Source organism: Carcharodon carcharias, chromosome 12, assembly GCF_017639515.1.
Source record: "Carcharodon carcharias isolate sCarCar2 chromosome 12, sCarCar2.pri, whole genome shotgun sequence".
Classification (NCBI taxonomy): domain Eukaryota; kingdom Metazoa; phylum Chordata; class Chondrichthyes; order Lamniformes; family Lamnidae; genus Carcharodon; species Carcharodon carcharias.
The window spans coordinates 135,662,303-135,689,388 of record NC_054478.1 but is presented as its reverse complement, the minus strand read 5'-3'; the positions used below and the strand labels follow the sequence as shown (position 1 = coordinate 135,689,388).

Here is a 27,086-nt window from a genome sequence, read left to right as displayed (position 1 = left end):
TGCCCAAATGTCCGTCCTTGGCTTGCTGCATTGTTCCAATGAAGCTCAACGCAAACTGGAGGAATAGCACCTCATCTTCCGACTAGGCACTTTACAGCCTTCTGGACTGAATATTGAGTTCAACAACTTTAGATCATGAACTCTCTCCTCCATCCCCACCCCCTTTCCGATTTCACCCTCCCCTTTTTTTCTCCCAATACTTTATATAGATTTTTCTTTTCCCACCTATTTCCATTATTTTTAAATGTATTTCCGTCCATTGTTTTATTTCTACTTTTTAGCCTTTTTTGATTCCTTCACCCCACCCCACCCCCACTAGGGATATCTGTACCTTGCTTGTCCTGCTTTCTACTCTTAATTATCACATTCCTTAGATAATATCACCACCTTCAACACCTCTTTGTCCTTTTGTCTGTGACATCTTTTGGTTATCTCCACCTATCACTGGCCCTCTATCCAGCTCTAATGGTCCCTCTCCCCCTTAAACCAGCTTATATTTCACCTCTCTTCTATTTTTACTTAGTTCTGTTGAAGGGTCATTCGGACTGGAAACGTTAACTGTGTTCCTCTCCGCAGATGCTGCCAGATCTGCTGAGTTTTTCCATGAAACTATCATTGATTGTCATGAAATCCCATCTACTCTTTAGGGAAGGAAATCTGCCATCCTTACTACGTCTATGTGTGATTCCAGATCTCTGAAATGGCCTAGCAAGCCACTCAGTACAAGGGCAATTAGGGATGGGTAACAAATTGCCTTGCCAACAAAGCCCACACCCCATGAAAGAATTTTTAAAACTCCTACTCTTCTGTTCTCCCTCATGTTTTCTCTTTAACGCACCTATGATCTTCGCCTTAACCCTATGGTAGCGAGTTCCACAATCTTACCAGTCTCTGGGTAAAGAAGTTTCCCCTGAATTTTCTATTGAATTTATTTGTGACTATTTTATATGTATGGCCTGTGGCATTAGTCTCCCCAACAAGTGAAAACATTTTCCATACATCTACCCTTTCATAATCTTAAAGACCTCTGTCTGATCACCCTTTTCTAGAGAAAACAATCTCAGGCTGTTTAATCTATCTTGATGCGTATAACCTCTCAGTTCTGGTATCAACTTTGTAAATCTTTTCCAACCTTCCCCAGGGCCTCTATATCCTTCCTGGCAGGGGGGAGATACATTAATCGTAAATTGGTGGTACAATTACAGTGTAATAGGCCTAGAGAGCAAAACACTGGTTGCCGGTGTGATATCGGAACAGGATTGACAAAGAAAATCAATTGGTTGCCATGTGCCAACTCAAAGAAAATGAAACGTTCTTCAAGGGAAGAAGTGGGAGACAGAACAAAATCTGAAATGTTTTGGTCGTGACTTTTCAATGGAAAAGAATGGACTAGAAGCACATAACTGTTCAAAAGGCAAACTAGGAAGTTTGACCAAATCTCAAAAGCTATCAGGGTTAATTATTATTGTAGTTTTAGGTTGTTGAGGGCTCACTGCTATGTTCAAGAGACTTAAAGGAGCCAAGGGTGAGGTTACAGATAAGACAGCTGCCTGCCTAACCTTGGAATACTGCGAGAAACACTTATACATGTTACACAATTGTTTCTGCAGCAACTACAAGGATAGAAAACCATGCATTTTGCAATGAGTTCTAGGAGGTAAAGCAGCAGCGGATTAAAGAAGATACAAAATAAAGAACTAACCCTACAGCCTGCTGAAGCAGAACCACTGGCCATTCCGAGCTTTGCGATATGCTACTGACTATGTTTGTAAGCAGCTCTATCTGCAAAACAGCTACATTAAGTGTCAATAAAACCAATTGTTTACTAAAGATTTGAGCCTCCATTGATCCATACCTCCCCGGTACCCTGAAGTAGTAAAGGGAGAGAGAGAGAGATGAAAATTCTATAAACAAGTTGCCACCTACACTTCACCTAGCATCTCTTTCTGCATCAATAGTCCCTGTTGACTGAGGGCTGCTAATCATGGCTTATGGATATCACTGTGGGGCAAGGTGAGGAGACAGGTCCCAAGAACTACCTCAGCCAGTATGGAGATTGAACCCATGCTGTTGGGAGTTATTCTGTTCCACACTCTAGCTATCTAGGCGAACTGGCCTCTTCACCTAGCTTAGCGAGTCTATTGCTTAACAAACTGCATCGGCAATCCATGAGTGGGCTTCTTTAAAGGTGAAAATATTCCTCAAAGTTTCATAGTTCATCACACCCTCAGTCTACTAGTGTTGCTCCTGCTCTTATGGGTCGATCTAAGTCCAAAGAGGATGCTGCAGGTAACTAAGCAGACAAAATAATCCTATATAACTTAACATAAGAGTCATAAATTCAAGGTGCACTCCAGCCTGTTAACTTGCTGCTGAATCAAAAGAGTGATATCGCCTCAGGAGTCAAATTCATCATCACCGTCATTCATGGGAGTTTTAAGGCCACAGCTGGAGAGCAGTGGCAGGACTGACTTGACATGATGGAGATGTCGAGGTGATTTCCTTACCCATGCCAACCATCTCAATTGAAAAATATTTTAAAAGAATTACAATTAATGCCAAAGAATTTTAGAACTATAATAATGGCAATAATGGGGAATGCATATTCTAGGGAAGATAAAATGAAGTTTACACAAGCCCCACAAGATACGCTGCTCTTTTTCATCACGCCTTGCTTTCTCAAATGCCTATTGCCTCAAGGAGTGGACACTGAAGGAACAGTGCGATAATACTCCCCCAGAGGCCAGGACAGGCAGGGAGGGTGTCACCTGACTGGCAAATCAATAGTATGCCAACTGAAGCATTCAAAACAGAGAGACAAATTGTTTGTTGATCCAGTTTCCTGGATTCCAAATATCTCCTCCCAGCAGGTCTCCCACGCCCCATTTAAATCCAGCAGGATCATGGTGAATCCCAATGAAATCAAACTTGACTCCTTCCCACAGCCAACAACTGATCAGTGCATCAAAACCACTTTGCACATGTGCTGGTCTTGCAAATCATTTAGGGATATCAGATAATGACACAAATTATATATATATATATATAAATATATAAAATATATACTTTATAAAACATGCACTTCAAGCTTTGAGCTAGGCCAGTCCAAATTGTCTGTGGTTCTGCTGCAGACCGATTGAAGGAAAAAGAACGTTTCTCTCGTTATCTGGGATTTTCGTTTTGTTGCAGAGAGAAACGGAAGAAAAAAAAGACAGCAAATTTTTCAGCGCTGCCCTTCGGATTAATAGCCGATCTTTCAGCCAGAATTATTTTTGCTAGGTCTTGTAGCAGGACCTCGAAACTTGGTGTTGTAAGCAGAGTGTAGTGCCACAGCTATTGAAGATAAGACATGCGACATTGCTTACTTAAAGCCCCATCCTGTCCCCCCAAGGACAATAGCAGCCACCAGGATGGCGCCTGCGATGGACCCTATTATAAGATTGGTTGCACTAGGACCTGTGACAAAGGATCATGGGAAGAAACAGCGTCAGAACCAATCACCAAGGTCACACTTGAGGGAAAACAATTTTTATTCATGCTAATTAGAAATGATCGCATAACAAACTTTTATCACTTCATTATTAAAACACTACAACATGCAAAAAACGAATCGTTAAGTAAATGAAACCGCCAAGGTCCCACTCTACAGCTTAAAGAAAGATAAGATGGGACGATTAGATCTGTGAAGAGGATTCCTCGGGTGAAAGCTGTGTTTTAGCTAAGGCGCCCAAAGACAACTGTACAACTGTGGATATGCGGTGCCGAATCAGTTCTAGAATTTTCTACAGGGATAAAAGAAAGAGAGAGGCGGGCAGGGAGAGAGATGGGGAGCAAGGGAATGGAAGAGTGGAGATGGGAGATGGGGGGATTGAGAGAGAGAAGAAGAGGGAACAAGAAGGCCAAGGAGAAAGAGGGAGATTGGGGAAAAGGATATAAAGAAAGAGGGTGACCTCTTTATACTCCAATTTGATACTTCAATAGATTAAGACTTTACTCAATTTTCATTCTTGAAGGTATGTTCCTTGTTGAAGAGTTAACATGCACTAGCTACGTGAGCAGATTTTGTACCAAGGAGTTTTTTTTTTCAACCCACCTAAATAACATTCTTTTTAAAAAGTGTTTGTTAGTCCACAATTAAATGTGGATAAATTAACTCGATAAGAAATGTCTGAGAACATTTGATAATAGAGTTAAAACCTGGGGCATCTGTAGCATAATGCTGTTGGACCTTACGCTGTCACTTTCAAGCAGGCCCATCAGAGGCAAATGCCTCCAGTGCTGATTTGCTGGCATGATGCCATCAGAGTTTGAGGGATAGTTGTTTAAATAAAGATGGGGACAAACTTCCACAAATGCCCTGGTCCAATGTAATAGTCTGTCCTCAGCAACTAAACTAGCTAGAAAGAGCAGCATTTCTAACAAACCTAAAATCGCAAACAAAGTTGCCATGACGATTCTGCTGTGCACAGTGGTAACGTGCGAGTCCAAGAGCTTTGAATAAGAGCTATGTTTGGGGCCACTTGTTAAGTTGTTGCAAGCGTAGAAAAATGTGGCCATTTCAATAGAAACGAGCTACTGTGGGGATGGGGGAATGCTTTATTGTTGCCGTTACTTGTGCCTGCTTAGCCTGATAACCCAATTTATGATTGCTTTCCTCTCATCCACGGCCAATCGGTAGAATCTAATTTAATTAGAAGCAAGTAGAATTGAATCAGCAAGTTACCACTGCACGGGGCCCATCACTGACCCCTCACTCCGCATTTTCAATTCCTCTCTATTCTTCTCTGCCGTCGAATTATTTTTTTCCTTAAGTGCCAATTGGCGCCGAATGAGAAGGCATCTTTTACGGTTGGAGCCACTGACTCTTCTCCACCTTGCATCTACTGTATTCAGTGGTCTTGCGCAGTCATGAATGTGAGGGGAGACGGAGAGTTGGATTTAAAACCAGATCAAAACAAGTGTGAAGAGCGGAGCTTTGCTCTGTGCCTTCAATCCGCCCAATTTCCCCCTAAAAATATTGCCCAAATGACATTAAGAGGATTGCAATGGTACGGATCAATTTTGGGGTCAGCCTATGTGTATCAACTCTGTGCGTGTCGCTGTGCCTCATTGACACTGCAGCTAGTCACTCGACTGAATCCTCACTGCAATTCTTTCTAATAAGAGACTCGATCGTTCAAGGCCCTGTCAAACAGGCTTCAGCGAAGGGTCAGAACTGGTTGCTAGGAAACTTGTTAGGCCTTCACTGTTTGATAGCAGAACTAAAAAGACTTCTCAAATGCTATGTAGCGTTTCTGCTTTTTTTTTTGTACCTTTTCCCCCAATTTTTTTTCTCTCTCATGCCCCACATGTCCCAGAAAGGAGAGGGTTTCAACACTACATGAGCAAATCACAGGACACAGACACAGTCAATCACATGACGCAGAAATACAGTCAACCACACTGAACACAAAGCCAATAAGACGACACACAGAAAGGCCTCAGGTGCATACATGTACCTCACACACTGGCACCAATACCAAACTCTGAGACCGAGAAGGATGCTTACTCTATTCCCCACCCTGTTCCTCCAAATATCACCCCCAGAGCCAGAATGGTCCCTGCCACTGCACCTATTAGCCTGTTAGTGGCCAAGCTCACTGTATAGAGGGAAAAATAATGGATACTTTAAAGCAACACTGTCAACAGGTAAAGTCTATACAGACAAAGCAAAAATAAAAGCTGCATTTTCTTTAAAGCGAAATCGTTTTTCAAATACAACTGCATAGTTTTTCTTATGTAGATTATTCAAAAAAAATTCGTACCAATCTCATAACAAAGAAAATTAAATGAATGAATGTGCCTTGTACATAATTAACTGAGCTACCTATAAAAGCTTTATTCCTGCAGAGCTGGGACTTTTTTTTAACTACGTGGAAAGAAAGTATCTTACAGAGACGAATTAGCAGCTTAAATTTTTTGTTTGATAATGTGCGTTTTGACTTATGATTCCAAACTGACAGATTCACAGAAAGGCATTTGGCTTGAATTTGCTTGCCACCAATTGTAGTAACTCTAGCCTAAAGGAGAGTCAAAAGCATGACAGAACACAGGCAAAGGTTACAGTTAACAGGCAGCACACAAGACCTGCTGTTGAAGGCCACTTTGGAAATAATAAAACAAAAATTAGTGGAGTCTGTCAGCTCTATAGATTAAACCCAAATGTGTCACATGAATATAAATAGATGGAAACATCTGGCAATGTGCAACGACATCTAGAAAATAAAAACTAATTGAATGGTGCTCAGTGTTTCAAAGGATGATGTTCATTGATTCTCCTTCCAGTCCCTTTTTGCAGAAACCTCACAAGGCTTGATATGCTTAACGCTTTCACCAAAATAATCCCTAACAAACCCGTTCAACTGCCCCATTTCGGTGTGTGTCTCTTTGTCCCAGTCCCATGCGGATTTTGGGTCGTGTGAGTCTATTTGTGTTCGCCAGAAGTGGGAGCGTGCGGATGCTGATGGGGCATTTTTCTGATCTGGTGGCCTAGATTTAGCACCAAGCAGCCCCCAACCCCCTTTGCTACCCCTCCCATCTCCAATTCAATCATACTGTGCATACGTGTGGAATAAAGCTCTCTTTACTCTGACCCGTCAATGTTCCTCAAATCCACACTCTGCTTGGCCTCAGCCTCAAGACAGTCTTCACAATATGGTTGACTCTTAACTCCCTTTGGAATGGCCCAGCAAACAACTCAGCAGTGTTCAAGAAGGTGGCTCATCATCACATTCTCAGGGACAACTGGTGATGGGCAATAATATATCAGTGCAGATTGGCTTCAGGCCCGAGTCCCAGAGGTGGGGAGCACAATGTATGCCAATGAGGAAAAGGGCAATTTAACCTCCGGTGTGCTGGGGACAGTGAGTATTTGCACCACCACCACCCACCATCACCCTCTAGGCATTTTCCTCTGCTCTCAATACTACGTTCTCCAGGCGAAGATTGTGCAGGGGGGCTACTGCCAAGTCCATCCTCACATTGTTTTATAACCACGATGTTACTAATGCAGAGTAGGGTTTTTTTGACTGCCTTAAGCCCAGAGGGTAAGTTAATGGTTAATTCTTAACTTTTGGCTCTCGTCTGCTGAGTGAGTTTCTGTTAGAAAGCTGGAAAAGTCAGTTCCGTTTAACAGACAGAGACTTTAGCTGAGAAATGTTTGACTATAAGCTCTCTCTTTTCCAACTGCAACTCTTCCAAGGATACATCTGCCCAAGGCAAGCAACAACTCTGCAGCTGAATGATTCGACTGACAACTCGGTCAAGGTGAAGCTTTGATAAGTTGAATGAGAAGCCTTCTTGTTAAAAGTGAAATCCAGCTAATTGAATGAGGTCATGTCTGAAACACACAGATTCTCATGTATCCAAAGTGCAATAAAGGTATAAAAAGAGAGAGTTAAAGAGTAGATCTAGTCAGAATTTGACAAATCTCTGCCAGCCCACTCCAACTCAAGAACAGTAATTCTCAGTATTACTGTAACTAATCTTAAGTAGTTATGCCATTATTATTAACAACAGGCCAGATTTTGCAGTCAAGGATGAACATATAGCACCAACTGCTCATTACACTTGCATTTGTCCCTGAACATTGGCAGTGGAAGTTCCTGTTAGCTAACTTTACAGGATATCTGGAATCTGGGTGTACAGAGCAAGCAACTGTGTGTCTCCTTAACCAGACTGAAGAGTTGTTACTGAGCGGTGGAGAGTCCAAATCAGGAAGTATAAGTTAGGATAGTTAATTCAAAGTCAATCATGTACAGAAAGCGAAATAAAGAGAGGGAAAGCATGATTGGATAAAGAGATAAGAAACAGAATGGAAGAAATGCTTATTTAAATATTTTAAATTCTCCAACAATAATTAAAAGCTGAAGGAAGAAGACTCCACACTTATAGAAGTTAATTTTCAGTGTCAGAGAGGTGGTTTGGCAGCAATTAAGGCTTGTCGTGGTGTTAAGCCTTTCTCTGTTGTTGCGCAGCTTATGGGGGAGCAGGGCATCTCCTCATTTCCACGTTTAACTGCACGTTTGCTCACTAGTATTCCACATAAGTAATGGTGAGTACTTTGAGTTTCACCATCATTTCTAGAGCAAAATCCGACCAAATAATTCTCATTGTAAGCTTAATTCCTAACAGCCAATGAGTAAAATACCTTTGAAGCCTATTGTTTTGTGCCCCCTTTAATGCTGCATTTCTGTCGCCTATTTTGATAACCTCAGCTACCCTCAACACACCCCACCCCCCCACCCAAAGAAATGGATTTAGAATAAAACCAAAAGTGATCTTTCACAACATAGAGACATTTGTCAAAAGAAATACTGACGGCAGTCACACTTTAAAGGTGGCATGTGAAACTCAAGCCCCTGGGAAACAGAATGAGCACGAGAGGAAATGGGGTCAATGGCAAGCCCACCTTTCTCCTTGTTGCCTTGTGCTGTGACATACTGCCACAATAAGGCAGCAGCCCTCCAGTACCTCAACTGAACAACCATTTTTGCCGTATAAGCCTAGATATGAATAAGAGCAGATTACTAAACTACAGAGGTTTCACAGCTTACCTGTTTGGAGCCGCTTGATATGTTCCAGTCATCTACTTGATTGCAATAAACTAAGATCAGCAAAGATCTCCAGGGTCAGACCTCAGGTATGCCTGACCTGCATCTATTGGCTCAGAGATCCAAGGATTTTTTTTTTCTCTCTTCAACAGTGACTGCTAACTTCATGTGAAGACAGTCTTAAGACTGAGGCCAAGCAGAGCGTGGGTTTGAGGAACATTGACGGGTCAGAGTAAAGAGAGCTTTATTCCACAAGTATGCACAGTTTGATTGAATTGGCTTGCTAAAGTGTGGATGGCCAATCACATGAATATAACCATAATTTGGGTGGCCAATCACATAGATGCTAACTTAATTCAAGTAACCAATTGCAAGGTTCCTAACATAATTTAGGTGACCAATCACAAGCTGGTTAACAAACCTAGCTGACAAATCACAGGAATACTAACATAATTTAGGTGACCAATCACAAGGATCCTAACATAATTTAGGTACCAATCACTACGTTCCTAACATAATTTTTGTGACAAATTACGAGAATCCTAACACAATTTAGATTGACCAATCACAAGGTCGTAACATCATTTCGGTGACCAATTATGAGATTTGTAACATAATTTGGGTGGTAAATCACAAGGAGCCTAACATAAATTGGGCAGTCAATCTTGAGAGACCTAACATGAATGGGGCAGCCAATCACAAGAGTCCTAATATATTCGGTGGCCAGACAGCCAAGTGTTCAGCAAGGACTGGGTGACAAAGATATTTGGAAAACTGGTGCTGATAGCAACCTTGATCAGAAAGTCCAAAAAGGAGATCTGAGAATGTCACGCTCTGTACTTTGAGCAGAGAAACATTGCTCACATCAATAAGGAGCTTGTTTAATATCTTTTTATTCACAGCACCATGCTTGCCTATGCTTCCCCAGTCTTCTCTATACTTGCGCGACAGCTTTGCTCGATATCAAACCGTTCTCTACCCAATGCTGAACTTGAAATTGAGATTGTTCTTCTCTGAGCAGAGAAAGTTAAGGAGAGATTTAGTGATGCTCAAACTCATGGAGGGTTTTGATAGATTAAATAATTGGGATTAAAAGACTTAGGTACTCATTGGACCGGCGCAGACTCGATGGGCCGAAGGGCCTTTTTCTGTGCTGTTGACCTCTGTGACTCTAAATAAGTGGAAACTGTTTCCAGAAACAGCCAGAAGAGGACATGGATTTAAGATAACTGGCAAAAAAGAACGGACGAGATGAGGAGTTTTTTTTAAACATGACGAGTTGTTCTGATCTGGAATGCGAGGGAGAAATTTGTGGGGCTCTGGGGTAGAAGTAGGGGGAGTGGGATTGGATAGCTCATTTAAAGAGCCAGCACAGGTATGATAGGCCAAATGGCCTCTCTTGTGGTGTATCATTCCATGATTCTATGAAATAATCAAACCCCAGCCCCGCTCACCCTCTACCCAGTATCCTCAAGAGCACAAAAATTCACAACAAAAACTATGCGCAACAGCTTAACTGAAAAAACTGTCTATTGCTCCTTTTATTAAAATTGCAGATAAAAAGTTCAAGTCTGTATTTAATCTCAGCAAAGATCAGTTGACCTAGAAAAACCTTCATTAGCTCAGTGAGTGCCACTGATTAAATTACAGCCTAATAATTTTTTCCTGCTATCCAATATAATCCATCACTGAACCTTTGTTATTTTTTGTAATACGTCTGTGCTGATTAATTGCGTACTACCACATAAGATGGCCAATATTGTGCCTCTGTTCATGACTGGGGTCAGTGTTGTGATAACTCATGGCCAATATAATGTGCCAAATGGCCCTGGTGAAGGGCTCTGGAAACGTGCGTACACTTAATTAAAAAAATATATATATCTATATTTATATATCCTGGCCACTCACCCATTGTGTTCCCCATGCCCTGCACCTACCCCACCCCGATGCTGGAGAATTACCCATCAGTGAGCAGATGCCCCAGCAGTCCTTCACTGGTTGTGGCACCCAGAATTCGGCCCCTGGCACTCCTGCTGTGCCAGGTGCAAGGCACAGCCAGCAAACAAAACTTATTAGCATCAATGGACAAGATCAGCTCACTCATTTATAGGTTTGTGGTGCACCCAAAGCGAAGCTGGGTGGTACCGGTTACTGGCCTGCCCCCTTCTCCCCACTCCCACCCTCCTCAGTGGGCTCACTCTCTTTCTTGAATTGAGAGGGAAGGCACGGCAACATGCCCCTGTCTCTCTCTCTCTGGTCCAGCTCATGTTATGAGATAGCCCAACATGTGGGTCTGACTCCTCTTTGCTTGGGAGTGGCATCTCCTCTATTTGCGATCTACGCAACCTTGGTGTAGCAAACCAAGACTTAGTGTGGGTTGCCAGGAAATGTGGTTGGCTCCAGCCAGGTCACCGCTCTCTTTTAACAGCCAGATGCTCTGATGTGAAGGTGAGGCGAATATTCCACTTTCCTCTGAATCTGCCCTGTTGTCCTGCGCAAGTGGCTGATATAGACATCTCAGCACATTATAGATACAGGTTATAAGTTTAAGTGCTCTCTGTCAGTGGCTTTTGCACGTCGACCCACCAACCTTATTATCCAGCAGCACTGACAGATGCCTAGTGCCATTTTATATCTCTTGCATTCAATCATAGTGCTAACCCCTTGCTCATCTGTACTTGGCTCAATCATCGGCTAGAATCATAGAAGCACAGAAGGAGGCCATTCAGCCCTTCATGCCTATGCCAGCTCTTTGAAAGACCTTTCCACTTAGTCCCACTCCCCTGCTGTTTCTCCATGTCCTTGTACATTTTTCCTCTTCAGAAATGTACTGGTGGTGAACCATTATTCCACATGTTTCCAGAGGAATATCTGTTTAAAAAGGAAAGGAAAATTTACAATGACGAGATAGCTTGCAAGGAGATAAAACTGAGTTCCCATGTGTTGGATCCAATTTAACTACTGTTCAGCCCCTCAGATGATGGCACCATGGCTTGCGCTGCATGCATTGACTGAATCAATGTTAAACGTGTATTTAAGGGAACGCTGAATCTTAAATTATACAACAGGCAGAATAGCTCCATTTTGATCGATCACTAGGAGTTGGCTCTTGTAGGCAAGCTCCTGCCTGAGAAAGAAGGTCTGATCAGCCTTGTTTTCCAAGCTCAGAACCATAATGCATTTAAATTCCGCAGCTAAAATTCGCAAGGTTTAGTTGTGTTGCTGCTAAGTATATAATTATTTATTGCATGGTTAATGATATTCTATGTTGTGATTCGTATTAATTTCATGAGTGAATTGTAGGTAAGAATGAAATCTGTTACTAATCCAAATGCATGGGAGGCTGTGGTTAGATATAAAAAACAAAAATTGCTGGAAAAATCTCAGCAGGTCTGACAGTATCTGTGAAGAGGAAGACAGGGTTAATGTTTCGAGTCCGTATGACTCTTCATCAGAACTAAGCGAATATAGAAATGTGGTGAAATATAAGTTGGTTGAGGGGGGTGGGACAGGTAGAGCTGGATAGAGAGCCAATGATAGGTGGAGGCAAAGGAGAGATTGCCAAAGATGTCATAGACAAAAGGTCAAAGGGGTATATTTCACCACATTTCTATTTCTCTTTAGCTCTGATGAAGAGTCATATGGATTTGAAACGTTAACCCTGTCTTCCTCTCCACAGATGTTGTCAGACCTGCTGAGTTTTTCCAGCTATTTTTGTTCTTGTTTCAGATTTCCAGCATCCACAGTATTTTGCTTTTATCTTGTGGTTAGATATATTTGCTTCCCCACTATAATAATGACTCGGCTGAGACAAATTAAATCCTCAGCCCCAATATTCTGAACCTTGCAGACAACTGCACTGACCTTTAGTTGAATTTAGTTTGACAGGTTTGAGTCTATGTAGCATGATCTGGAGATGGTGTTTCTAAAGATCACTTTGTGGTAAGGCTACAGAATGATAAACTCTAAAATAACATGGGAACTTTGAACAGGTTTTGCCTCGGTGACTAGCAGACTTAAAACCCGATGTCTTATCCATAATAGGGGGAAATGTATCAATAGAGTCTGTTTGCTCCCAGTGATTTTAAATGGTAAGGGAAATAGGAGGCAGCTAATTGCCACCCCTTTGTACTAGCTTCTAATGAATGTTATTGTGCTCATCTAGCTGAGGGATCTGAGCAATAGTGAGAGGAACATTTCCTATTTGAGGGGTTCAGTGTCATGTCAATTGTTCCTATTTGGAGCGGAAATCTTCCTTTTAAAGTGTGACAATGGATGTTAGCTCAACCTGAGAACAAAACCCCTGTACTCTGTACACCCGCCATACTTGTGAACGCTCTGATAGCAGCCACCTTGCCAAGGTAGGGATGTTATCCAGTGGGGCCTTAGCCCCACCAGCAATTCGGTAAGGACTATCAGAATGCACCACACGAAGGGTCCTGACACCCATGGCGGAATTTTATGGCTCCGTGGCAGCAAGGTGGGAGGCTGTAAAATTCGGCGAGCCATTGAATGGTCCACTGACTTCGGCAAGACCATAAAATCCCACCGGTGCAAAATTCTGGCCCCAATATATTGAGATGTCCGTCACTCCAGGGTGGATTTGCACCCAGGTCCCAGTGTCTAACTGACTGTGGCACCCAGTGACCACTTCGCCTGACAGCGAAAAAAAATTCATTGACTCATTAGATACTTTAATTCCTGGCGGCGGGGGGTCACCTCTCGATCTGTCCTCAGGCATCCCTCCCCTCCCCTCCCTGGGCAGCCAGTTGTAAAGTGATGATAGGAGTAGCCTTGGCAATGGTCACCTAGCAAGCCTTTCAGCCTTTCTATGAACCATGGTGAACAGACACCAAAGGAAGGGCAAGGAGAATATACAGAACAATGTATTATTATAAATAAATAAATAAATAATGCAAAAGACATGCAGACAGCAACATTCCTCCTTCAGCAGCTGCCTTGCCTCTTGCCTTTCTAGCCCACTTGAGTTCCAAACTGTGAAAATGTCAAGTTTCTTTTTAAAAGAAATCTCTAAACACCCTGTAGCAAATAAAGAATGCAAGAAAATAGAACAGAGACACCAAGGGCACCACAGAGAGAGGCTGCAAGTGAAATCAAACAAACCCTTGGGGCCTTCAGGGGGTGGCTTTGCCTCGTCGCGTTTGGGGTCATACATGCTGCAGTCCGTTCCTGCCCAGGTGCCCTCACAGATGCAGGTTGCTTCATTACTGCATAGCTGCAAGAGATTGGATTAAAATCAGTGGCAATTCCGCACTCATAACACACGTTTCTACTATTCTGATACAGTAAGAGACAGGGCTTCCTTTGCATTCAGTGGGCGGAATCTCTGGCACTTATGAAAGTTTCGGATGTTGGGGTCATTTCCGGGTCCCGGTCCCCTCCCTGAGGTCAGTAAGCTGGGGGTGGGGGGCGGGGAGAGGGGGTCATCTTCCGGCGGGCAACCAATTAGCAGACCACCTCCGTGTTCAACATCCAATTAAGGGCAGCGGGTGGAACATGGAGGCAGGAGGGTCAATGGGAGGACCTGTGGCAAAGTCCAGCTGGCAGCCCCAGCAGGAGAGGTTTGCACTACTGAGGGCGAGGGAGTGTCTCAAAATGGAGGCGCTCACGGTGGGCTCCAAACTTGGTTTACCCAGACAAGATCCAGAACTGTGGGTACCTCAGAGCAAAGGGAAGACCCTTCCATAAGGATGCCTACAGCCGTGAATGATCCTCTTTGAGCCTTGCAGCTCCCCGAGAGCACCATTTTAATCAGCCTCCAATGGCCCTCAGACCTTGGGCGGCATCTTCCAGCCCTGCCAGTGGCGGGCATTGCCAACAGACTTTTGACCGCTCTCCAAATGTTTCTGTCCTGCCCGCGATGGTGCCCAATGCTGGTGGGAAGGGAAACTCCCAGCCTTTATGTTGAGAGGCTGCCTCCGAAGCATTTTCGGGCTCCTGACACAGCTGGTGGTGGTGGTGGTGGTGGTGGTGGTGGTGGTGGTGGTGGTGGGGGCGGGGGGGGGGGGGGGGGCATGTTTGTGCTATGCAACGTCAGGAAAATTCCAGCACTGTCAGAAAATGGCCCTCGATTGAGGCATTAAATATGCTGATTGCCTCTGTGGAGTGGGTTGCTGAGTCTTTGTGGCTGTGCAGGTTCAGCAATCTGTTTGATAACCCAGAAGGTCATAAAACACCCAAAGTTAAACTCAGCAAGAATGAGACAATATTGAGCGGAATCTTGCCGCCTGTGAAAATATCCTTCCATCGGGGACTAATCTGGGTCCCGTCCCCAAAGGCCCATCAGTGCCCCGGGTGAGATCTTCCTGGAGGCAGCCTATTGAGGACGATGGGTGGGCAGGTTCCTGAGGCAGCAGAGCCAGTCACGGGACCTGCAGCTTTCGAAGGCCAACAGCCCGACTGGGAGTGGTGGATTCTGCAGAGGCAGCAAGGAGAGCATGAGGGAGCACGAGCACAGAGGCACCCTCTGAGCCGTGCAACAAGCATCTCTCCATGAAATCCTGGTGCTCCTATTGCTCGCGCCTAGTGGCTGACGACTTTCCACAATGAGATTCCCTTTGAAATATGATTGCATAAACTGGCGGGGAGAGTCGGGGAGGGGGAGAGCACCTGCGAGGCAAAGAGGGTAGCGGGATGGGAGGGAGAGCGAGAGAGGCTGAAAGCAAAGGAAGATGGTGGCAAGCACAGCATGAGAAGATTACTGAGCATGGAGGGAGCAAAAGGCCATTCAACCCATCAATCTCTCTCCTTCCACAGACAATGTACATCTGACACTATCGTGGACTCTACCAGAGTATTTAACCTGCTGAGGGCATGTTCTACAAAATGCCTGTCAGTCCCCAAAGATAAACCAAGTGTTTACATATCCACCTTTACATTCTACAAGGCATAGCCACAGAATCTTACAGTGCAGAAGGAGCCCATGCTGGCTCTTTGAATGGGCTATCTAATTAGTCCCAAATCCTTCACTCTTTCTCCACCTATTATGCAATTTCTTCCTTTTCACGTATATATCCAATTCCCTTTTGAAAGTTATTACTGAATCTGCTTCCACCACCCTTTCAGGCAGTGCGTTCAAGATCACAACAACTCACTGCATAAAAAAAGTTCTCCCCATCTCCCTTTTAGATATTGGCCCAATTACCTCAACTCTTGTGACCTCTGCTTACCAACCCAGCTGTCAGTGGAAACAGTTACTCCTTACAAACTTCATCACAACCACTCATACATTTAAATGCCTCTTTCAAAGCACCTCCTAACTTTCCCTGTTCTCAGGAGAACAATCTTTATAAATGATAATAATCCTGAATGGAGAGCATTGGAATAGCCAAGTCTAGAAGTAACAGAAGTGTCCAAGCAGGTTTCAGGAGCAGTTGAGCTGAGGCAGGGGCAGAGACCAGCGGTGTTACAGAGGTGGAAATAGGTGGTCTTAGGTCCTTGAGCGTGGGTAAGGCCAGAGACTCAGTTCAGGGTCAAAAGGATGCTGAGGTTACCAGGTAAAAATCGAGGGCGCATTGAAAATATATCTTTCTAACACGGTCTTTGAACACCTTCATTCATTCGTCATACAAATACTGGAGAAGAGGAAAAGACAACTATTTGACTCAGCGGGGTGGTCAGAGGTGATGAAACCTCCGGGATTGGTCACACTGATGTTGTGTGAGGTGGGGACGGGTCCTATCTATTCCCTTACATGTCCCTTATGATATTAGGTTTTAAAATGACTACAACCTGAAATGGACACGAGCGGAGATAGCTTCTCTCCATGTCCTGTAACTCTACTTTTCTTTCCATGTTTATATCCGCAAACCCACAACCTCCTCCATTGGATAGATAAATTCACACTAAAGCATTCGCCTCTTTTTTTAATATGATTCCCAAGTCCCAGGCCACAGATCTGGTTTACCCCACATTCCTCCAGGGTGGATTGCAGGGAAGGGAGGTGGGGGTCTCTCAAATGGTTGCCGTAACTTCAGCAGAAGATCAGCAGAAAGTAAGAACTTGCATTTAGATTGACCTTTCACAATCCCAAGACATCCTAAAGCACTTCACAAACGATGAAGTGCTTTTTAACATGCAATGTAGGGAAACGTGACAGCAAATCCACAGTAAGCTCCAACAACAGCCACACAATAAAGCCTGGATAACCTATTTTTCACAATATTGCTCGAGGGGCAGGATATGGAGAGAACTCCCTTGCTCTTCTTCAGAAGGATGCTGTGGGAACTTTGACCTGAGAGGGCAGATGGGGCCTCAGGGCTGTGTTGGAGTGTCTGCATAGATTTTGTGGAGTAGGATTTGAACCCACAACCTTCTGACTCAGAGGCGAGAGTACTACCAGCAGATCCTCGGCCGACACTCCTGAAGATTGCGTTCCTGACAATCTTCCGGCAAAGATAGGGTGGTTGATGGTTGAAATTCCTCCGCCCTTTTTTTTCATACATCCCCTGTTCCTCCGGCCATGAGTTGAATAATGGCCAGTTCAGCCGTGTCTCTCTCACACACACACACACACACACGCACACTCACCCCATGGCCGGAGCATATCTTTGTCGCAGATCCGCTCGGACAGTTACTGATATTGAAGGAATTAATGGGCTGGCATCTACGATCCATGCACATCATGGACGGTCCACAGTAAGTTCCATCTTCAACGTATCCCAGGTCTGTCCCGTCGTCCATGATGATGTGGCTACCACTGAAAGATAGGAAAGAACAGGATAACGAAAGAGTCCAAAACCCGCCAAGCAAAGTCCAGCCGTAATTTGAAGCAGGAGACAGCCGGCCAACAATAATGTGCATTTATATAGCTCCTTTAATGTGGTAAAATGTTCGAAGGTTCTTGACACCAGCATTATCAGACACAATTTGACCAAGTCACATAGGGAGATATTAGGACAGGTGATCGATCATAGGTTTTAAAGGACACTTCTCACAGAAGATTTTTAGGATCATCATAAAAGGATGAGAGAGGTTTCAGGGGGAGAATTTCAGAGCTTATGCCCAAGCAGCTTAAGGCATGGCCACCAATGGTGGAGCAAAGGAGGTGATGAATCTGCAAATGGTCAGAACTGCAGGAAGGAAGAGATCTAGATGGGAGGTAGGGCTAGAGTAGGCTACAGAGATAGGGAGGGTTGCGGCTATGGAGGGATTTGAAAACACAGATCAGGAGCCAGTATAGGTCAGCGAGCACAGGGTGATGGGTAAACAGGACTTGATGCGAGTTAGGATACAGGCAGCAGAATTCTGGATGAGCTCAAGCTTACGGAGGCTGGGAGGTGGATAACATCAATACAGTCAAGTCTGAAGGTAATAAAATCATTGATTAGGGATTCAGCAGCAGGTCAGCTAAGTCCAGGGTGGAGATGGGCATTAAACACACTAAACAAGGTTCCCGAGAGTCGGCACATAGCAGCAATCTTGCCTGAGGAGAGAATAAAAAACCGCACACACATTATATACGTGCGTTTACAGAAACATACACATTATACTTACATATTATCATGCAAACATATACACACATTATAGGCATATGCACATATATATGTATACACAGAGGTTGAGAATTGCTGAAGAAAGAGATATGCTGTCAAAGCTTTTCATCCTGCACTCATCAGGACAGATGCAAGAATGGGAAATTTCAAATGGAGTAACAAGTCCTCAGCTGATTCCTGGGAAGAGGAGGTTATCCTATGAGGAAAGGTTGGACAGGTTAGACCTGAACCAATTGGAGTTTAGAAGAAAGAGAGGTAATCTTATTGAAACATATAAACATATGGACAAAAGAGCTGAACTCCAGAGGTGGTGTGAGAGTGATTGCCCTTCACATCAAGGCAGCATTTGACCGAGTGTTTGCCATCAAGGAGCCCTTGCAAAACTGGATTCAATGGGAATCGGGGGAGAACTCTCTGCTGGTTGGTGATATACCTAGTACGAAGAAAGATGGTTGTGGTTGTTGGAGGTGAATCATCTCAGTTCCAGGACATCACTGCAGGAGTTCCTCAGGGTAGTGTCCTCAGCCCAAACATCTTCATCAATGACCTTCCTTCCATCATAAGTTCAGAAGTGGGGATGTTTGCTGATGATTACACAATGTTTAGCACCATTCACGACTCCTCAGATACTGAAACAGTCATGTCAAAATGCAGCAAGACCTGGACAATATCCAGGCTTGGGCTGACAAGTGGCAAGTAACATTCGTGCCACACAAGTTTCAGACAATGACCATCTCCAACAAGAGAGAATCTAACCATCGTCACTTGACATTCAATGGCGTTACCATCACTGAATCCCCCACAATCAATATCCTGGGGGTTACCAATGACCAGAAACTGAACTGGACTAGATATATAAATACTGTGGCTACAAGAAAAGGTCAGAATCTAGGAATCCTGTGATCAGTACTCACCTCCTGACTCCCCAAAGCCTCTCCACAATCTACAAAGAGTGTGATGGAATACTCTCCACTTGCCTGGATGAGTGCAGCTCCAACAACACTCTAGAAGCTTGACACCATCCAGAACAAAGCAGCCCATTTGATTGGCACTCCATCCATACACATTCACTCCCTCAACCACCGACGGACAATGGCAGCAGTGTGTACCATCTACAAGATGCACTGCAGAAGCTCACCAAGGATCATTAGACAGCACCTTCCAAACCCATGACCATTACCATTTAGAGGGACAAAGGCAGCAGATACATGGGAACACCACCACCTGGAAATTCCCCTCCAAGCCACTCACCACGCTGACTTGGAAATATATCGCCGTTCCTTCACTGTCGCTGGGTCAAAATCCTGGAACTCGCTCCCTTAACACCACATGGACTACAGTGGTTCATGGAGGCAGCTCACCACCATCTTCTCAAGGGCAATTAGGGATGAGCAATAAATACTGGCCCAGCCAGCGATGCCCACATCCCATGAATAAACTTAATATACAAGATCCTGAGGAGACTTGACAGAGTGGATGCTGAAAGGATGTTTCCCCTTGTGGGACAGACTAGAACTAGGGGACACGATTTAAAAAATAGGGGATCTTCCATTTAAAATGGAGATAAGAAATCTTTTCTCTCAGAGGGTTGTGAGTCTGTGGAATTCTCTTCCCAGGAGATAGTGGAGGCTGGAAAATTGAATATTTTTAAGGCTGAGTTAGTAGATTCTTGATTGACAAGGGAGTCGAACGGGTGTAGGAGGTAGGAAGGAAAGTGGAGTTGAGGCCAGGATCAGATCAGCCATGATCTAATTAAATGGTGGAGCAGGCTCAAGGGGCTGAATGGCCTACTCCTGCTCCTAATTTGTATGTTTGTAACAATTTATACTACATGAGAAAAGGGTGCCAATTGGTTAGCATATCGACTCTGATTGGTCAAGGCGTTGCCATGGAGAATGCGCCAAGCTTTTGTTTATTTCAAAAATGGCGCAATGCCTGGACATATTCCTTTGGCCTGCAGAGGACAGTCCCTGCAAATGAATATATGTAGCTTCTAACAAACATAAGTGAGCCACATGGTGAGCCCGACTGATAATCTCAAATTGGTTGTTAGTGTAATTCTTAGCACATGCAGGATTGTTCAGCAAGTGCTGTCCAATCGCACAATCACATCCAACATTAGTCATTATGTTCTGAGCTTTGCAAGCATGGCCTGGTTGAGTGCGATTAAGTATTCTGCCTATTGAGAACAGCCAAAGGGAGATGCTATTTGATACGATCCACCAGTCGTTAGGATGCATGGCCTACATAATAGCTGCATATAAGAATTTCCGTACGCACCTTAATGCGGTCCATCCTACGCTCAAGTTTGCCTTTGAAATTGAGCAGTCTAACAGGCTCCCTTCCCTCGATGTGCTAGTTGAAAAATCTGCTAATGTGTTCTCTACTCCTGCCTACCACAAACCAGCCTTCAACTGGTCAATATGCGCGTTGGGATCCCCTCGGCTCCACACGCTATAAGATTGGCCTTATTGGCAATCTCGTAAGTAGGGCCTGAGCCATTTATGCACTGTGCAAGCCTGATGCCAAAATAGGCTATACTACAGGATAACGGCTGCCACAATCAGATAATTGCTCGCTGTGGATCGCACATGCTCACAAAAGGGCCTAAGATCACCTCTTTCAGACTGAAAAGTGCCCAGTCTACCTCAGATTACCCTGGAAGGATAAGGTGAAGCAGAAATATGAGCAATAGGTGAAGCTAGCTGTTTCACACTGTAACAATGCATTAGCAACACGAGTGGTATCTTCCACTAACAGGATTGCACCGGCACTGAAATTCATGTACCACCTTACGCATGTGTGTGGTAGGCAAAGTGTCTTTTGGCTTGACAGCAGCATCTTGTTGGTGGCAAATACCACTTGTGTTGCTGCTGCACAGTAGCAGTGTGAAACAGTTAGCTTCACCTGTTGCTCAAATTTTTCCTTTCCCTTCCAGGGTAATCTGAGGTAGACTGGGCGAGTTACAGGTCCGAAAGTCGCAGCCTTGGGACAATTTGGGTTCGATACACAGCAAGTAATGATCTGACTGCAGTCGCCATTATCTTGCAGGGTGGCTTTGATGTGCCCTATTTCAGCATCAATCTTGCACGTTCAGCAAATATCTCAGGCCCTATTTACGAGATTGCCAATAAAGCCATTCTTATAGCATACGGAGCTGTAGGAATCCCAGCGTGTATATTGACCAGTGAAGATAGGCTTGTGGTGGACAGTAGTAGAGAATCCATTAGCAGATTTCTCAATGAGCACATCAAGGGAAAGGAACTCGTTCAACTGCTCCAATTCAAAGGTGAATTTGAGTGCGGGATAGAGCACATTAAGGTGTGTAAGGAAATCCTTACGTGCAGTTGTAATGTGGTATATGAATTTCAGTGTTAACGCAATGCCAGATATGTAGGACATACGTCCCAAAGACTGGGACATATCAAACAGCAAATCCCTTCGGCTGTTCACAACAGGTTAAACACTGACCATGCTCAACCAACTCCTACCGGGAAAACTCAGAACATAATGGGCTTACTTAAGCTTGCTAGAAGCTACACATATTCATACGCTTGGACCTGTCCTCTGTAGGCCAAAGGAACATGTCCAGACATTGCACCTTTTTGAACTAAACAAAAGCATGGGGGACAATATTTCCCTGGTGCATTCTCCATGGCAACACCTCAACCAGAGTCAACTTGCCAACCAATCGGCATCGTTTACTCAAGCAGTATAAGCTGTTGCTCCCTTTGAAATCTGGCATTCTTGCATCTGTCCTGATGAGTGCAAAATGAAAAACTTTCACAGCATGTCTCTTTTAACAACAATATTCAAGTTCTGTACCACCAAGCGACTGTTTAGACACAGGGCATTGAATATGCACACACATATAGACATATCCATGCCAGAGACAAAAACACGAGACATACAACTGCCACATTACAGCAACTCTACACAAATAAGTAACTGCAGATTTTGTGCTGCACACATGCGTCATGGGCCAAGTTTCAAAGCTCAGTCATAAGAAGCATAAAAAATAGAGCAGCAGATTTTCAAACGCTCACTTTAATGCCAATCTAGCCCATGCACTCAAACAGCAAACAATTCCTAACTTTGGGAAACATGAAATGTCAGAATGCTGAGCTCCTACCTACAGTCTACCAGCTTTCCCTGGTGGTAGAAGGACGTGGGCGTGATCTCACCGAGGAGGCGGCCAATTCGCGGGACCCGGCTAATGCCAGTGCAGAGAAGGTAGCCGCAGAAAACATCACTGGCACAGGGAAGGTCAGAGGGCAAGCAAGGAAAAGGCAAGCAGGTGCAACAGGAGGGAAAGAGAAGGGTGGGACAAGAAAAGAGAGAAACATGGTCTTCGATAAGACAACGTGATCGCGATTCCTGACAACTGGAGGCATTTTTACACTCCGGGAGTTACTACTATAACGTTGCACCCCAAAGAGTGACAGAATCACAAAATCACACAGTGCAGAAGAGGCCCTTCGGCCCATCGAGTCTGCACCGACAGTCCAGGGACTGACTGTATCGCAGACACGGCAGCCCACAAATAAACAGGCCAATTAACACCACCCCTTGAAGCAAAGTGACAGCAGTTAGGCTTGTCTGTATGCATCCTGAGCCTCCAAGTTAAGCAGAGCTCCAAGACAGACCACCTCTCCAGGTGACTTGTTAAAACAAAAAAGGGAGGGGAACCTGGGCATTGAGGTTAATCTCCGCAAACAGGAGAAGCATAAAAATAAACACGCCTGTAAACACAAGAGCACCATAAGTCCAGGTAAACAATTGCTAAGTACACTGTAGGCAGGTAATGCAGGATTCCATTGCTTACTTATTGCTTCCTTTTAACAAACTATTAGGATGCTAAGACAATAGAAATGCCAATATTCACTTTCCTTGTTACTTCTTAGTTCTTTAGAGAACTAGGGCTAGAAACTGTCCTGAGCAATAGCTCTTAGTTCTTTAGAGAACTAGGACTAGAAACTGTCCTGAGCAATAGCTCAAAAGGGGCGATATCAGCTCATATCATGTTAGGCACCCACCCGATACTCAACAACCTGCATTTATATAGCACCTTGGATGTAATAAAACACCCAAAGGCCCTTCACAGGAACGTCTGAAACAAAACTTGGCAATGAGTCACATAAGGGGATATTAAGTCAGGTGACCAAAAACTTGGTTAAAGAGGGAGGTTTTATGGAGCATCTTAAAGGAGGAAAGTGAGATCGCGAGTTGTGGAGAGGATATTCTAGAGCTGAGGGCCTAGGAACTGAAGGCATAGTCACCAATGGTGGAGGGATTAAAATGGGGGACTCTCAAGAGGCCAGAATTAGAGAAGCGCAGATATCTCGGACGGTTGTAAAGTTGGAGGAGAGTAGAGGGAAAGGTACGGGTGAGTCTACGGAGAGATCTGAAGACATGGATGAGAATTTTAAAATTGAGATGACGGTTAACTGGGATCCAATATAGGCCAGTGAGTGCCGGAGCGATGGGTGAACAGGATTCGGTACGAGTAAGAACATGGGCAACAGAGTTTTAGGTAACTTCAATTTCTGGAGAATAGAACACAGGAGGCCAGCTAAGTTGCATTGAGCTATTTAAGTTCGATTACACAGTTCTACTGATGGCAGTGGGACTGAAACATCATGCATAGAGTACATCAGGCAGCAAATACAACCCCAGCAGCTTTTTATTCCATAGCTGATAGCTCTGTGTGTCTTTTGTAGGTTATTGCGGCTGTTGTTAAGATGCGGTCATGATGCCCTCTCATTAGATCATGCTGCTGTTTGTCCATCTAACACAGATATCTCCCCAGACCGCCAGACTAGGTCAGTTGTGCTAAATGAGTTCAATCTTTTACCATGATACCGACCAAACTTGGTAAAGTAGCCGCTAACGAATCCAATACAATTTGTCACATCTACGAGCCTGACTAAAACACTGTACTGTCTTGATCGCTGTGGAACTGTGTGTTAACTTGAGGATTAATTTCTTCTACTTTCTCTTTTAAACAAAGTCAGAGGAACACATCAGCTTTTCACAGCACATTCTTGGACATTAGTTGTCAAAGATACAGCATAGGCTATTCAGCCCATCATGTTTTCTTTCATGTTTTCCCTTCTCGAACATTTATCCAATTCCATTTTGAAAGTTCCAGTTGAATCTACTTCCACTACCCTTTGAGTTAGTGCTTTAAGGATTGCTGCATAAAGAAATTCTCCTCACCTCACCCTGGTTCTTTTGCCAAATGTCTTATATTAGCACCTCTGGGCTACCAACCCTGCTGCCACTGAGAAAAAGTTTCCTTAATACAGTTAACAGCTGCCTTCCGTAATGGAACAACAAAATCAGAAAGAAGTTCTAAAGCTGAATCATCCACCAACCTCACCAGTAACACTTGGTGCAGCAGTCCTGGTATGCAGCCTGCAAACTGGGAGTGCCAGTGGAGAGAAAATGAATTGAACCAGCCATTTAAATACTCAGGCTACAAGAGCAGGTCAGTGGCTGGGAATTCTGTGATGAATAACTGACCACCTGATTCCCTAAAGCCTGTCCACCATCTACAAGGCACAAGTCAGGAGTGTGATGAAATACTCCCTACTTGCCTGGATGAGTGCAGCTCCAACAACACTCAAGAGGCTTGACACCGTCCAGGACAAAGCAGCCCACTTGATTGGCACCACCTTAAAAATTCACTCTCTCCACCATCGCTGCATAGTGGCAGCAGTGTATGCTATCTACAAGATGCACTGCAGCAACTCGCCAAGGCTCCTTTAACAGCATCTTCCAAGCCTGTTACCTCTACCAGAAAAACAATGGTAGCAGACGCATGGGAAGACCTCCAAGCTCCCCTTCAAGTCACACACAATCCTGACTTGAAACTATATCGTTCATTCACTGTCACTGGGTCAAAATCCTGGAACTCCTTCCATAACAACACTGTGGGTGTACTGTGACAACTCTTGTGCTTTGGGAAAAGCCTATATTTTCTATTTGTGAGATGTCCCTTCATCCAAAGTGAAATTGAGGAGTATTCTGAAAAGGCAGCAATGGATTTCCTAGCAAGCATTTTAATTCCAACAAATGCCCATGTGTCCTAGCTTGCTATGGAGCTGAAGCAAAGGGTAAATAGACAGCTAATTGGGAAATTTAATTACAGCTGGCCTTAGAATCTGTAGTTCAAAACAGATCCTGGTGAAGAAGCAGGGTGAAAACTGAGAATAGAGCAGGGGCTGTGTTATGTGTGTATGGCACAGTTAATAAAGGACAGAAAACTGAAGACAGGGAGAGCAGGGATTGTGGATTGGGCAAGATTACTGCAGATGTTTCAGTTTTGCCAGAGCCAGCCAGACCATTATTGGAGTCAGAGGAGGAGTCTTTAGGATCCTATGCCATCAAGGTGGTTGTGAACCTAGCTGAGGAGGTTCTGCAGGGCTGTGCTGTTTGGACATCAACTGTATCAGGAACTTTGGACAGAGTATGATTGCCGGTGACAGCTACTCAAGGGTCAAATCCATTAAGTGGGAAGTGAGAGATCCTACGTACCACAGGCCAAGTTGGAAAGACTGAGATTGCACGTGGTGCCACATTAATGCAGGAAGTGATGCGAGTGCTTGCAGCTATGTGAGGTGTATTTTTGTTGTATCAACCATTTAAAGTGAAATTTACCTTTCTATTTGAAAAATCATTCACCTGCTAATTAATGTTTGAGTTATGTTGAATTTAGTTGGTCTGTTACAAACAAAAATTTTAAAAAGTGAAATCTTGACCGTTGGGCTTTTTTCCACTGGCCTTGTAGAGATATCTTTCTTTTTAAAAGTTATCAGTATCCACTGGGATCATAACAGTACCTACACCACATGGACTGTAGCTGTTCAAGAAGGTAGCTCTCCACCACCTTCTCAATGGTGTAGGACATAGGGCGGAATCGTTCCAGATTTGCATTAATTGCGGTAGCAGGGGTGGGAAAAAGGGTGTTTTACCTGCTGGCTACAATGGCAGGTTTTTGTGCCGTGTCATCCCAATCCCGCCTCATTAATCATGCTATCCTGGGAAACACACCGCTGGTAGGCGGCGTCAATGCCATCACCTATCCGCTTCATCACATGGGTGCCATATTTAAAGTGCAGTCGCGTGCACGCCTCTAGTGCTTCTAGCCCAGGACTACTGCACAGAAGACATGGCCCCGAAAGGCAAGAAGATTGCAGCCCCGCCCGATTCAGTGACGTATCCCTGGGACCCCTTTTGGACACCATTGCAGCCTGCTGCAATGCCCTCTACCCCCCGCTCTGGCCACAAGAGGCCCATCAGTCTCACCACTCCAGATTGAGAGGCGGTGGCAGTGGTGGTCAGTACCAACGCTGCACAGAAGAAGTTCACCATCCAGTGCTGAAAGAGGATGAACGATCTCATCCCTGCTGATAGGGTAAGGCAACCATCTCATCACTCTAAACTCACACACTCCCAAGCCCATCGCACATTCACTGGCATCTCACTCACTGCCAGCTCAAGGGGACATCACCACTCACTCTCTCACACACTTACCCTCACATCTCCATCTGGCCTCATCTCCTCTGGAGACTGCCTCCTCAGCCCTCACCATCTGGAGGCCACTTGCATAGATCAACACACACCCTGGGATACCCTCCTTCCCCAGTACAGCCCTCACCCTGCATCCTCTTCCCTTGCCTGAGGCCACTTCTCCCCTTTCCCCAAGCAAGCCCTCACACTGCGCCTGTTGAAAAGCCACTCCTGCCTTACGACTGGTCTCGTAGCTAGAGACCTGCCCATAAGCCCCCTAAAAGTGATGTGGTGCTGCCTGCGAAGCCTGGCGCCGATGACCATGAGTGCTGCCCCAAACAAGGTAGGCAAACAAGCCTGAAAGTCCTGAGCGAAGTGCAGCTCACCAGGTGCCCGTCACTTATGTTCAGTTTGGAAACACATAGGTGTTCAATCACACCGACGTGCTCGGATGACCTAGCGTTGG

General features: G+C 44.6%; 1 protein-coding gene across 7 annotated transcripts in view; it reads right to left on the bottom strand.

Moving 5' to 3' along the window:
* Window positions 1–27,086, bottom strand: part of LOC121284769 (disintegrin and metalloproteinase domain-containing protein 23-like) — a 178,647-nt gene that overhangs the window by 14,313 nt on the left and 137,248 nt on the right. The window contains exons 22-25 of one of the 7 annotated variants that reach the window (XR_005944537.1): window positions 22,239–22,358; window positions 17,142–17,310; window positions 13,716–13,827; window positions 11,182–11,462 (exon numbers count right to left, since the gene is read on the bottom strand). Coding sequence is in view for 6 of the 7 variants with exons in the window: in XM_041200354.1 (XP_041056288.1) it covers window positions 11,317–11,462; window positions 13,716–13,827; window positions 17,142–17,310; window positions 22,239–22,358 (547 nt within the window). In the remaining variant the exon portion in view is untranslated. Of the gene's footprint in view, window positions 1–3,365; window positions 3,457–3,512; window positions 5,640–8,992; window positions 11,463–13,715; window positions 13,828–17,141; window positions 17,311–22,238; window positions 22,359–27,086 lie in introns of those variants that run through there. The other 6 variants (XM_041200356.1, XM_041200355.1, XM_041200358.1 and 3 more) reach the window with 6 other exon arrangements.